Source organism: Nesoenas mayeri (genome assembly GCF_963082525.1).
Source record: "Nesoenas mayeri genome assembly, chromosome: 1".
Taxonomy (NCBI): domain Eukaryota; kingdom Metazoa; phylum Chordata; class Aves; order Columbiformes; family Columbidae; genus Nesoenas; species Nesoenas mayeri.
The window spans coordinates 145,633,921-145,646,720 of record NC_137541.1 but is presented as its reverse complement, the minus strand read 5'-3'; the positions used below and the strand labels follow the sequence as shown (position 1 = coordinate 145,646,720).

The 12,800-nt window shown below is 38.0% G+C and overlaps 1 protein-coding gene across 3 annotated transcripts in view; it reads right to left on the bottom strand.

Moving 5' to 3' along the window:
• The window catches only part of EIF5B (eukaryotic translation initiation factor 5B), a 37,773-nt gene that overhangs the window by 6,749 nt on the left and 18,224 nt on the right, over positions 1–12,800 (bottom strand). For all 3 annotated transcript variants that reach the window (XR_013921962.1, XM_080341622.1, XM_080341623.1), the window contains exons 7-17: positions 12,696–12,791; positions 11,434–11,520; positions 9,968–10,057; positions 7,935–8,230; positions 7,179–7,286; positions 6,924–7,034; positions 5,991–6,058; positions 4,675–4,816; positions 2,968–3,099; positions 2,125–2,307; positions 1,826–1,987 (exon numbers count right to left, since the gene is read on the bottom strand). Coding sequence is in view for 2 of the 3 variants with exons in the window: in XM_080341622.1 (XP_080197748.1) it covers positions 1,826–1,987; positions 2,125–2,307; positions 2,968–3,099; positions 4,675–4,816; positions 5,991–6,058; positions 6,924–7,034; positions 7,179–7,286; positions 7,935–8,230; positions 9,968–10,057; positions 11,434–11,520; positions 12,696–12,791 (1,475 nt within the window). In the remaining variant the exon portion in view is untranslated. The remainder of the gene's footprint in view (positions 1–1,825; positions 1,988–2,124; positions 2,308–2,967; positions 3,100–4,674; positions 4,817–5,990; positions 6,059–6,923; positions 7,035–7,178; positions 7,287–7,934; positions 8,231–9,967; positions 10,058–11,433; positions 11,521–12,695; positions 12,792–12,800) is intronic.

Sequence of the window (12,800 nt, the reverse complement as noted above, 5' to 3'; positions counted from 1 at the left end):
GATCTCTCCCCACACAGGGCATGGCTCTAAGAGATCACAGAAGCAGTCATTTCTGAAGAGCTTTAAATCAATGTTAGAGGAATTTTTCTGGTTTGTTTCTTCATTTGTTTTGTTTAGGAGATGTTTCATCCTTCTCTTGAAACTGCAAGGCAGCTTCCTGCCTCAGTAAGCACTTTGTTCCTGCAAGCCTCTATTCTTTAGCCCCCCCATCCCAAAACTTCGGTCTTATTGCAAGAATGACAATTCCCCAGGGACCAGCTGAACTGAAATGTATCCTCACTGTCTGCTTCAAAACATCCAGCTCCTCTAGACCCACTTCCCCAGCTAAAGGTTCCCAAATCCAGCATCCTCCTTGGTGCTGCCATCCTATATTCCATCTTCCACCAAAGTGCAGAAATTCGTCTGAAAATCTTGTTGACGGGAACCTGTGATGTTACATTGCTATTCAGTCCCACAAAAAAATGTCACAGTCTCAGATGAGTATCACGTACCAGTTTATCTTCTGCTTTAAATAAAGGCACGCAAATAGATGGAAATGCTTTGAATTCATTTCTTGTGGTACCATACTATGCTCAACAGCATCCAATAAAGCAGAGAACATAACCTAAGCGTAAACTCAATTTTTCTCTCACCCTCTCCAGCTATTATTGAGTTATTACTGCAAAGCTGTGCTCCAGAGCAGGAAGCCTGACTTAGATTCTCCAAGGCCACTGTCCTACCCCACAGCTCCATTAGAGTCCCACACACACAAGTGGCAAGTGTGTCTCATCTTCCTGTTTGAAGAAGGCCAAGAAACTCTTGCTCAGATTCTACCTCAACATCAATACCGCCTCCTTCAGCACCCCTGAGGCCACGACAGACTCACAACAGGGGCTCACCACAGCAGAGAGAGAACGCCAACCTCAACCCAGGCTGCAGCAATAATTAGTATGACTTCACGAGAGTATCTAAGTTTGCAGGAAAGAACTCAAACACCGAGTACTACAGTGGCCTGCAGGGACTCGGTTCTCCAATGAAATGAAGCACACCACAATTGTTACAGCCTTAGATTAGGACCCCAGTACTAGTTTTTCCACCTCTAAACCAAACCTTTAAGGCCTGTCCTATTACATTCACCTAGGTTATCTGCATGGGTTTTTTTGCCTTAAGCAAAATCTGTTCAGACACTTATGCCTTCCCTTTTAAGCAAGAAAAAACAAACACACAGAGCAATTCTTTTCATCATCTTTGAATTGTATTTATAGCCTTTCATTTCTGTGCCTCTCCTCCTCCTTTCATGGAAAGCAATACAGGCAGGATCTCAAATTCAGTGTCTCTCCCCAGGTTAAGACCAGGGCAGCAAAACCTCCAACAACTCTTGAAAATGACAAAAGGCTGCAGATGCTGCAGAAACTCACATGTTCATTTTCTCAAATCTAAGTGAATATTATTTTTGTTATTTAAAACTCACTTTTACTAATAATACACACCTTAGCTCAGAAGTCACTGCACTAATACACTCCAGTTTCTATTTTGTATGGGTATCTCCCTCTCAGATGTAGCCACATGCTCGAATTCCTCATTAAAGCGTACACATCTTAATCCTCATTGCAACACAACTCCTCGATCCTCTCCCTTGCCATTGTTGTAACAGACACACCAACAGGTATATGCAAGTACATTCGCAAAAACACCAGCTGTGCACTGTCTTCCCCTCTAAGTCATCCCAAGACATTGCTCATATAATGACACCCTACTACATTTTCATTTTTTATAAACTTGATTTTTTATTTTTCCCTGGTTCTGTATTTTCTCTAAATGTCAATACACTAACTGGTTTCCATACCTTAACTCGTAGCTCCTTCATAGGGGGAGGCAGCAGAAGGCCTCTAATCTGTGTTACTATAGGACCTTCTACCCCAGGAACAATAATGGTGTCTCCTTCTTTCAAGCGTCCGTTAATCAAAATAACATCTATGGTAGTGCCCATACCTGGCAGTGCTTTAACCTGAATGAAAGGGGGGGAAAAAAGTTACTCCATTTTTAAGCTCTTCAAATACTTTTTTTTTTTTTTCAAACCAGGAAGAAGGGGGCAGGGAAGGGAGGAATTTCTAAATGCATTTCCAAGAATAGCTGCTGAATTACCTCCATGACTTGAGCTCTCAGCTCCTGACACTCAGCCAGTCTCTTGGTCAGCATAGTTTGCGTTAGCTCAACGAGAAGAGCTATCAGACTTCCCATGCCATCCCCTGTGTGAGCAGAGGTAGGTACAAGAGAAACAAAAGTGCGGGGATCCTTATTCTCATAGAACAAGGCAGCATTCAAGCCCTGGAATCAGGATTAATAGTTATATAGGGAAAAAAACATATATACACACACATCAGTATTAACAGTAACATTCAACCACAGTCTATTCCTATTGCATTTTTTTAAATCCCAATTTAAAAACAACAACAACAACATTGCTGACAGTATGCTATGCAACACAAAGCCCCAGCCCACATTTGGAAGCAGTATGAGATAAATCTATGAAGCTCATTACCACATCGAGCTTCTAGACAGCATTGTATGTCACCCACAGAAGTTCCCAGAACTGATGGGATTCATGCCCCACCAGCATCCAAGGGAACAAGAGACAGACAGGACTCTCTCAGGTGATTCCCCGGGAGGGAAAGAACAGGGACGGAAAACTTCATCTGCTATTCATGACTTCATTGACCACACACAGCAATTAGCCGCTACTCTTCTCCACTCTTAAGGATGGAGCAGTTAAAAGGGATTTAACAACAACAAAGTTTGGTTTATGAGAGGTAAACACCAACATCTCAGAAGAGATGCAACCATTTTCTTGATATTCCAAGTTGTTTTGTGGAAAGAAAAGAAACAAACCACTCACAAACCCAGAACAAAAACACAGACACAAGCCACCCACCCACCACGTTGACTATCACTTTTGTTAACCAAAGAACCTTGACTACTCCAGCCTACCTGTTTCGCAAATTCCACTATGATAGCTTTTGCACGTTCCTCAAATTCATCTTTCGTATTCTTTTTCTGCTTCTTTAGGGTGACAGCTACATCTGTATCTGGGCTTTTTTTCCAGTCATATAACCTATCAATCTTGAAAACACAGTAACATGTCATCTTACACAACTTACTATGGGGCATCTTTATGCTAATGCCACATCATGCATGAGAAATACTTTACCAGCTAACATCATCTATTTGCTCCAGTAATCAAATTAAATCCTTTAGTTTGCTTTAGCTGCTATATTTATCTCTGTTTATGTATTTACCCAATGTTAGACAGTATTTCATTATAGCAATACTACTTCAGGTTTAAAAATAAAAATCAAGCTATAATAATCTAGGTTCATACAGGATAAGGTCATATACATTAATTGCATCAAGGTTAAGGTAAAACATTCAGAAGAAAGAGACCCACATATTGCTTCACATCCACAAAAAACATCATGAAGGGTTTGGTTATTTTTAAATAAACTGTACTAGTTTTACAAAGAACTTTTAAAACTTGCTGGTGAATTTGGACCCTTTGCTATTTTGCTACAGAGAAGGGATCACAGGGGGGTTGTTCAAAAGACAACTGTGTACTTCAGATATGCTTCTCTAAGTAAGTTTTCGAAGCAGGACAGACTTAGTCCAAGAACTCCTATAGTTGTTGTACAAACTGAAAAGACATCTTTAGAAAATGGATTATAACCTGGTCAAGTAATAGAACTATAACCTGAAATGTAAGAACTTTTGGCTGTTTAATCTCAGGCTCGCCATTGGCCTGAGCACTTCTCCATGCAATAGTTTTGGGGTTTGGTTTTTTTATGTTTTTGTTTGTTTGGGTTTTTTTGTTGTTTTGTTTGGTGTGGTGTAGGGTTTGTGGGGTTTTTTGGGGGGGAGTGTTTGTTTTGTCTTTTTTTTAAAGCAGCTGTTTCCAGCAATGAGATAATGGCTTCCTCAGTTCTAGTCTTCAGCGTTGATGCTCATTTCATTTCTTTAAGTATACTGCAGTTTTTACACTGCATGGCAATACACTTCTGTAAGTTCTGTCAGCATGCCAGGTAGCATCCAAAGCCATTGGACACATGCAATTTCCTTATTACAATTCATGTAAGTCATCACAAATAGCCAGTATAATTTCTCAGGCAGAGGATTTCTAAAAACAAGGCTGAAAATAACTGGCTTTACCATCTAATATTGCAAAGAGTGAAATAACTTCCCACCAGTGATCCTGGTTATTTTTTACTTTTCCATGAGCTTAAAAGCCAGTGTTGTAGTTCAGTCAAACTAACAAGTATCAGTAGCTAAAATGAAGTAAGACTTGCCAGCATAAAGCTTTTCTTTCAATTTTATCAGAAAAATGCACACAAATCCATGTAAGTGCATGCAACAAAAGCCAACCCACAACTGACATACAGCTTCCAGAAGCGTGAACAACATACAGAAGTTCTATACGGTAAAGAAATTTAGCAGCAAGGACTCTGAGAAGAACTAATAGACTTTTCTGTAAAGCTCCTGTAAAGCCATCAATGACATACAAAACGCAACAGAGGATCTAAGAACCACCGCTTCAGACTTCACACACACAATTCAAGTTCATGGAAAAACACAGAAAATTGTCAGATGCTAAATACACTATTAGAGTAGAAAAAACAAACTGTTAAGAGTAAAAAGCTCTTCTACCTTGTTGAGAGCTACTATAAAGGGGCATTTCTTCGATTTCAACAGATTTATTGATTCAATTGTCTGCGGCTCCAAACCATGCATGATGTCAACTACAAGTATAGCAATATCACAAAGTGAGCTTCCTCTATTTCTTAGATTGCTGTGGCATTGAAAAAAAAAAATAAATAAAAATCAGTGTATAGCAACAGAACTTTAATAAAAATACAAACAACGTCAAACTTACATTGACCAATAAAAAGCTAAAGCTGATCAAGTAGTTTTTCCCTCGAAAATGTAAACTACATCAAAAAATATTCAAATTACACTCTGCAAATTTCATTTAACAGAATATATTCAAGTATGTGTATGCAAAAATAAGAAACTATTATTCTCCCAGGAGTTTTCCTATTATATATATTTTTGCAAGTTAAGATACTTTCTGATTTTTTCCTGAGTGAGAACTGAGATGTCACAGTGAAATATAGGAGTGCAAAATCTGAACAAGACCATTTGTTATACAGTACTACATAAACACTACGATTATCAGGCATCTTTGGGGCCAAACAAAACCTGGCTAGGAGATGATGAGCTCTAAATAGTGTGATGCCAAGGAACTGATTACAACACTACCAAGTGCCATAAGACACAGCATTCCAACACTTGCAGGGGTTTATGTTTAAGAATGTCACATCAAAGTCTTAATCTCTCCATTTGGAGATTTTGCCTGAGCTCTACCTCAGTGAGTACAGTTGTGCACATCATGTTTTAAACTTAAAAGCTGATTTAGTAGCTTGCCTGCACGCCACTGGTGTTCCTATACAGCATGTGATGTCTGCAAAGACTCAGCTGACTTGTGCAATTGCAAACTTCCAGTCTTACAAACTCTGTTACCTTAACCAGGCCACTATGAACCAGACACTGGGACAGAAGTTTTAATTTTTCACAGCAGAGTACCTGGGTCACCTAAAATCCTCCCTTTTTCTTCTCCAGCTAATGCTCTGCTTATGTCTTTCCTCTTATGCTAGCTATTAAGAAAAAAGTTATTTATATGCTTCTTCAGATATTCATGGCTCAAGTGGCATGAAGACAGAAAATTAATCAGATACAAAAGGCCAGCAATTAACCAGATTAACAAAGCATCTGCCACCTAAGAAAATCCACTTATTCCTCTACTTCAGGTTGTTTGGGTGTTTTTTTTGTTTGGTTGGGTTTTGTTTGTTTTTAAATAAGAAGAAACTCAATGCATTAGGCAAAGACCCAGCACTCTGGTAAAAACATATCCACACACTTTAGCCATCAAATCTGGGAAGTACTATATTGTGAGAAAACATTACCTGAAAGACTCATGTCCTGGAGTGTCGATTATCAGCATGCCTGGGATTTTTATGTTCTCTCTGTCAAACTAACATTTCAAAATATTAGCCATCTTGTAAAGACCACACAAGAAGAAGAAAAACACATAAGAGCTGGCAACATTACTGACAGTCTTCACTTAAAAATCCAGATACATATTTTAAGAAAGGCCAGCACCCTCCATAAACCAAATCAGTCAAGCTCATTTCAATATTAAAGAAAAAAATATCTAGGGGAATGTGCTGCATCTTTTTAAGTGGCCTTAAGCTCAGCTAAAATTCAGAGGATAAAAAGGTTCAGGCGAGTAAGATTTACCATCCTTGTCTTGATTATTTCCTCCTCTCCACTGACTTTACATTTTTAATAAATCGAGTAAAGTCTTGGAAAAAGCTATCACTTCCAAGGTTTTTCAGCCAGCTGCTGCAAGCAATACAGCATAGAGTATCCAAAACAAGCAATACAGCATATAGTATCCAAAACAAGCAATACAGAACAGTTACTATTTCTGCAAAACAATAAAATCCATCACTCAGGAACTGGTCCAATTTTGGCACATAAAGCAACAAGCTAAGTTTTTAACAGAAAATACACACAAGTTTCAGAAGTCTCAATTTCCAGTCAAAACATCAACAAATAAGCAGTCTATGTACATATGTGTACTATCCAGAACAGAGTAAGCAGTATTAGTGTATTTTTCTGAAGAGTTGGCAATGCATTAACTAAAACCAAATGTATCAAATGAAAAATGAGAGCCTCCCCTTTGGGGGAGGAGGATAGGAATTAAAAAACAATCAACTCTAATATTAGAGATGCAGGAGAAAGGTACATCTGTCCATGTCAGGAAATCTCACAAGGTCTTAACTATTTTACATTTTATAATCAAAAAAAAAAGCCTTTGAAGTGCTATAACTTACATTTTTCACCATTTTAGTTTGCTCATTAATAGCTTCAAGTGGAACATTAGTTGCACCGATCTGCTGAGTGATACCACCAGCTTCACTGTCCTGTACATGAGTATGCCGGAGCTAAAGACAAAAAGACCAGAAATACTTACATGTAAGAGACTAAAGTAACCTCTCTGAGTACCTTTGAATTCTTTCTGTTTTCAGCCACAAAAATCACATGCATAAACAAGATGCACAGGCACTGCCTTCACACTCGTATCTTACCTTATCTAAAATTTTGGTCTTGCCTGTGTCTACGTGCCCCAGGACACAGATAACTGGTGCTCTGAGCTTTTCAGTGTTCATATTTTTGCTGTTTTCAGCTCGCCGCTTCTATGTAAAAGACACAGAAAAAATGGTAAATATAAATCAAAACTCACAGCTCACCTCTTGACTTGATTACATACATAAAACAGAGTTAACTGTGGGACTTAAATTTTCAATGTAACTCAGGGTCTGTCATCCCTCTTTTGGTAAACAAAAAATTTAAAACTAATAGTTAAGTTTTTGTTTGGTTGGGGTTTTTTATTTTGGTTACAGTGTAGTATGCTAAGTTGTTATATCCACTAACATGTAGCTTTGTTGGTCGTGCATTCTAAAGAAGCATCTTGAGTAAGGAAACCAAACATGTTAGCAGTCAAAAATGCTGAACAGGTTAGAAATACATCTTCTAAAACTCCAAAATACGTATCTGTAAAGGATAAAGGCCTCTTTCTCCAGGAGGGGGAAAGGTGGATGGGAACAACACTGAAGTGCACATTCTTTGCAATCAAGTTATCTAAAACCAAATAATTCATCTTCAGGCAAAACCAGGTATTTTCTCTTAATTAATCCAATTTTCTGGACCTGCCTTAAAATCAGTCAGGACACAGTGGTCATTTTGACAAATATGGTTTTAAAGGCTTTTCAATGAACTGAATATCAAGTTGTTTCTTAGACAAGATAGGGTCCAGCTGTTCAAATAAAGCTTTGTCTTAATACCTCAATTCTCCGTTTAGCTTTGTCATAAGCTCTCTCCTCCTTAGTGCGGTCATCATCAGAGTCATACTCTGAATCAGAGCTAATTTCCTTGCTGGGCTTCTTCTCCACAGATTGTTTTCCAATAGCTTGGGAGTCTGCCTCTCTCTCATCTGAAGTCTTCTCATCCTCATCTTCACTCCCTTCACTATCTTCAGATTCTTCACTCTCTTCTTCCTCTTCCTCCTCATCTTCCTCCTCCTCCTCTTCCTCCTCCACTTCATTTTGTTCTTTGACTTCAATGTGAACCGGTTTGCTCTCTGTCAAAAAAAAAGGAAAATAATTATCTAAATTCACACTTGTGGGGAAGAGTACAAAAAAAAAGACTACTATAGAAGGGTGAGGACTGAGAGTAGGTTCCATTCAAGAAGTGCTAGTCAAGATCATTTTTAACTTTCAATATAAAAAAATGCGTTCAGAGCTGCTGGCTTGTATTTAGAATCCATTCAAGCAGAGGGAGCTTGGGTTGGGAGAGGAATAATATTATCAGTGCACTTATGCTTGACATCACTTACCAATACTCAGATGAAGTGACGTTCTTTAAAGCTGTGTGCACTTCATAAAGGAATGAATGCACTAATGACTTTAAGCAGAAAGCCCAAATACTCCAAATTCAACACAATATGGATTCTGTGTATTACTGATCAGAAATTCACATCTAAGTAGAAGCAACAATCAGAACACATGGTTTCTTGCACATATCTGAAAAAAATCTCATATTAAGGTTTTCCTCAACTGTTCAAAGAAGATTCATATTTTTTCAGAGGAATTCTTCAGTAAACAAGCAAAAGTAACTACAAAAAAAACAGTAATTTTCTTTCTTTGAAAGCTTCCTATTTATCATACTTGCAAAATCCTAAGAGACAAGCTAATGAAGAATCTGAAGCCATGCATTCTCTTCCTTACAGAGCTGCCAGGAGGCTCACTGTCCTTAGAGATTAGTTATGTTTCCTTGCTATGCTGAAAGTCCATCAGCTTAGTAATACACTAAATCTAATTTCCAGGAAGGCTCTTTTTCTGGATCACACTGGCAGATCCTTCAAATCCAAGCAGCAACAAGTGGGATGTGACAGTATCTCTAGCACAGTGGTGACAGACTAAAACAGACTTTCCAGACTGTGAGCTGCCCTCAGTACTCAAAGCAGAACAGGCCAGCGCCACAGAAACACACACTCGTGCTCAAATAAAATCCATACTGCTGTACATACATGTATATAAAAGCATTACACTTGAGAGCACTGGATGCATAGGGATGAGCAAGTCAAACAATACTTGATGAATAGTCTTTGATGTTAAGAAACAAAGACTTGCACCAACAGTTTCTCCACCACTGCAAGAAAACCCCTGAGCAGTTACCCCTACATTCTTGTACAGCTCTAACTTCTCCATAAATGTTGCTGTTGGCAGCACACAAAATATGGGCTTTAGCAGATATGCACAGGAATATGAATGTTCTGCCAATTCTTTACACCTGCCTCTCAAAGAAGCAGATGAGAGAAGGTATCTAGAACTTACTGTACCACATGCACACTAACTTTCACACCATCTTAGTCACCAGCTTCTTTGGGAATTTGTCTCGAAGGTACTCTCCTAGATCTTGTCAGATTTGTGTAGTAAAACTGTTACAGTTTTGGAATGGTTACTAGAGAAACACAGTGCCAAGCAAAAAGTTTCCCTAAATTCCCAGAATTGGTTTAAACACAGTAAGTGGAGAGGATTTTTACTCCCATAAAAAACAAAAGATTCCAAATGATTTTAGGTGATAACTGCGCATGAGTATTTCCCATAGGGTCATCTTAGGCAGTATTTGCACAGTTTTTAAAAGCTCCGCCTTTGAGAAGAGGATCTTCTATTTATCATCACACTTTCCTCACAATTTATCTAATGGGGTAGGGGGAGAATCTAAATACAATATTGTTTTCAAACAAAACAAAAAGCTCAGCCCAAAGAAACCTCTTAATCAGAAAAAAACATCTGTTTGGTATTTATATGCCCACCTTTCTCCACATCTTCATCACTAACCATAGCTTCCCAGTCATCCAAACCTGCATCTTCTGTTTCTTCTTCTTCCTCCTTTTCTTCTGAAACTAAGAAATCAACATTAAAGGAAAAGAAAGAAACAGCCCAGCAAAAAACATTTTTAGAGAACCCTGCCTTTGACATACTGACAATTGCAACTTACAATTTTGCTGCTACCAAAATTCTACCAAATTATCTCCATACTCCCTAAACAGAAAATGCTGCATATTTCAGAAATAACCTTCAGGGTTCTCTCCTCAATCAAATCAATAAATAAATCTTCTAGTGCTAGCATCTTTGCCTAGAAAAACATACTTTTGGAAGACATAGCTGAGCTACACATCTAGTTCCTGTCTGCATCTCATGCAAGTGCCTGCATAATGCCCACCACACGAACCTTTACCACAACCATGAGAGGAGATGCTGAATTAACAGCTAGCCATGTGTAACAAAGTAACCAAAAAACAAGAGAACAACTTGGGTTACAGTATTCATTTTAATTAGCAGGAAAATAATAAATTGTCTATTAGAAGTGCTATTTTAAGACTCCAGGTGACATAACGTAATTACACCATGGATTCCAGAAGCATTAAATATATTAATTCCAGCAGGAATTCAGTCAGATATACGAAGGGACTGCAGCTCTTAGTAACAGACAAATGGAAGAGGCATTAAACAATATCTATGTTACAACACATGGAGTACTTTGAAATTTCAGCTCTTTATTTCACTTTCAGACTGCTAGAATATCAACTCAGAACTAATGTTCTGCCAGTGAGCCCTTCTTTTTCATGGCAATGGAACTGCTCCTTCAAGAGATAAGTCAAGCTAGAATTAGAGTACACGTTCAGCTTTGTTTTCAAACTGCTGGAAATTTTGTATTTGTCTGACTTAAGAATAAGAGTCAAAACTGAAACAGCCCCCTTGCTGAGGAGGAAGTCCAGTACCATGTAATTTTGCCAAAACAAGTACTATATGTAGGCAAAAATGAGGGCAACAATCACCTGCTAGGCAGTTTCACAAACTAACCCATACCCACTGCATTCCACACTTGTGAAAGCAAAACATTTGGAATCAAGAACACGATCACTGTGAATATTGCAGTATCAATACTAGAAGCAGCATATTCCCTTCCTACCCCCACCTAACCAGTGACAAAAAGCCTTTTAGAAAGCAAATGAAAAGTCAAGGGTGCCACTGAATATGCTTATTTAAGACAGCTGCTTAAGACAATTGAGTTCACCCAGTATAAGGGATCTTTACATTCTCATTTTGAAGCTTCATGTCTTTTTATTCCATAAAATTTCATCAGTTCCTCCCTTAGGAAAAGAAAATAAAACAAGTACCTCAAGAAAGGATGGCCATTCAGACCCCATCCAACAAGGTACCATGCAGTACTGTCACACAGTCTTACATGTTTAAGTTTATTAGCATTACTACTAACCAGGCTCTACTGGAAGAGGAATCTCTTCTTTTACTTGTGCTTCCAGTTCCACAGCATCTTCAGCTGGGGAAGTTACCTCCACGCTTTCTGAAATTGCAAGAAAGCAAATTGCTCTTCCAAAGTGCAAAGCAACTTAGACAAACACCTTCACATTGAAGTTCTATTTTTAAGCTGTGCTGTTACAAGTAAACAAAATCTGAATTTACATAACGCCAAACGAACTAAACTCCCACTTACTGAGCTAAAACAAAGAGCATGTAGCTTATTTGAAAAACATTTGGCCTTCTAAGTAGTTAAATAGATTTATGTGATAGGTCAGTTATTGGCCAAGAGGATTACCATTGCTTTTCAACATTAAAAAACCTCCCTTTCTTTAAAAGAAAAGAGAAAAATTAAGTAATACTAATAAATTACCCATTCTTGCTCTACTGTTCCTCATATTAAAAAACCCACACTGACACAATTCAGATGAGCACCATTCTCAATTCTTTACACACATTCTTTAAGTGGCAAGTAGCCAAATTAACTCATGTCAAATGTAAAAAATAAGCAAACAAAAAACATACAAAAACCAAAAACAAACCACATAAAACACCAAAGATCTAAATAACGAAAAACTAATGAAAGGAGGTTTTGGCATTTTTAAACTAAGACATAGTCTTGAGAAGAGCTACAGTAACCCTTCTACAAGAAAGCCACGAAGCACAAAAGTAAAGAATTCTGACACATTCAGTGTCTAACTAGTGCAATAAATTCTGTGTTTTCAAAAATGCCAGCTCTCTGAACTATTCACATTTGGGAAACTGAAAACTGGTTTTTAGATACAAGAAAAAACCTGTCTCCAACTTAAATGTACTAAAACTAGGATCAATCCCCTTTCATCCTGGGACATCAACTTAGACTTAATTACAAGTCATTATTACTTGCGCTACATCACATTTAACCTACATATGCAGACAAAGCATTCAACCTCACGTTCCTAGGCAGCCATTCTGTATGTCTCAAACATTTAGAAATTCTAAAGACAATACCCAGGTTAGGAAAAAATATAACAGTCAAGTAGACTGTAAAATGAAGAACTGCATAGCCTTCAAAACAGCTTTATGATCTTAATGCATCAGCACTTGAATGTGGGGGCAGGGGTGTCAAAAGAACCTGAGAGTCATCCTGAAGTGCAATTAGTTTAGAATTATCTGATTGATTCCACAAACACTTCGGGAAACGTGACTAATCTATTAAGTATCCCTATATGCAAACCACACCTTCTTTATTTTCCGTCTGTTGCTGCTTCTTTTTCTTTTTGTCTTCATATATTGGCCTCTTCTTTGGCACGGAGTCTTTGGATGGCACTTCAACACCTGCAAAAA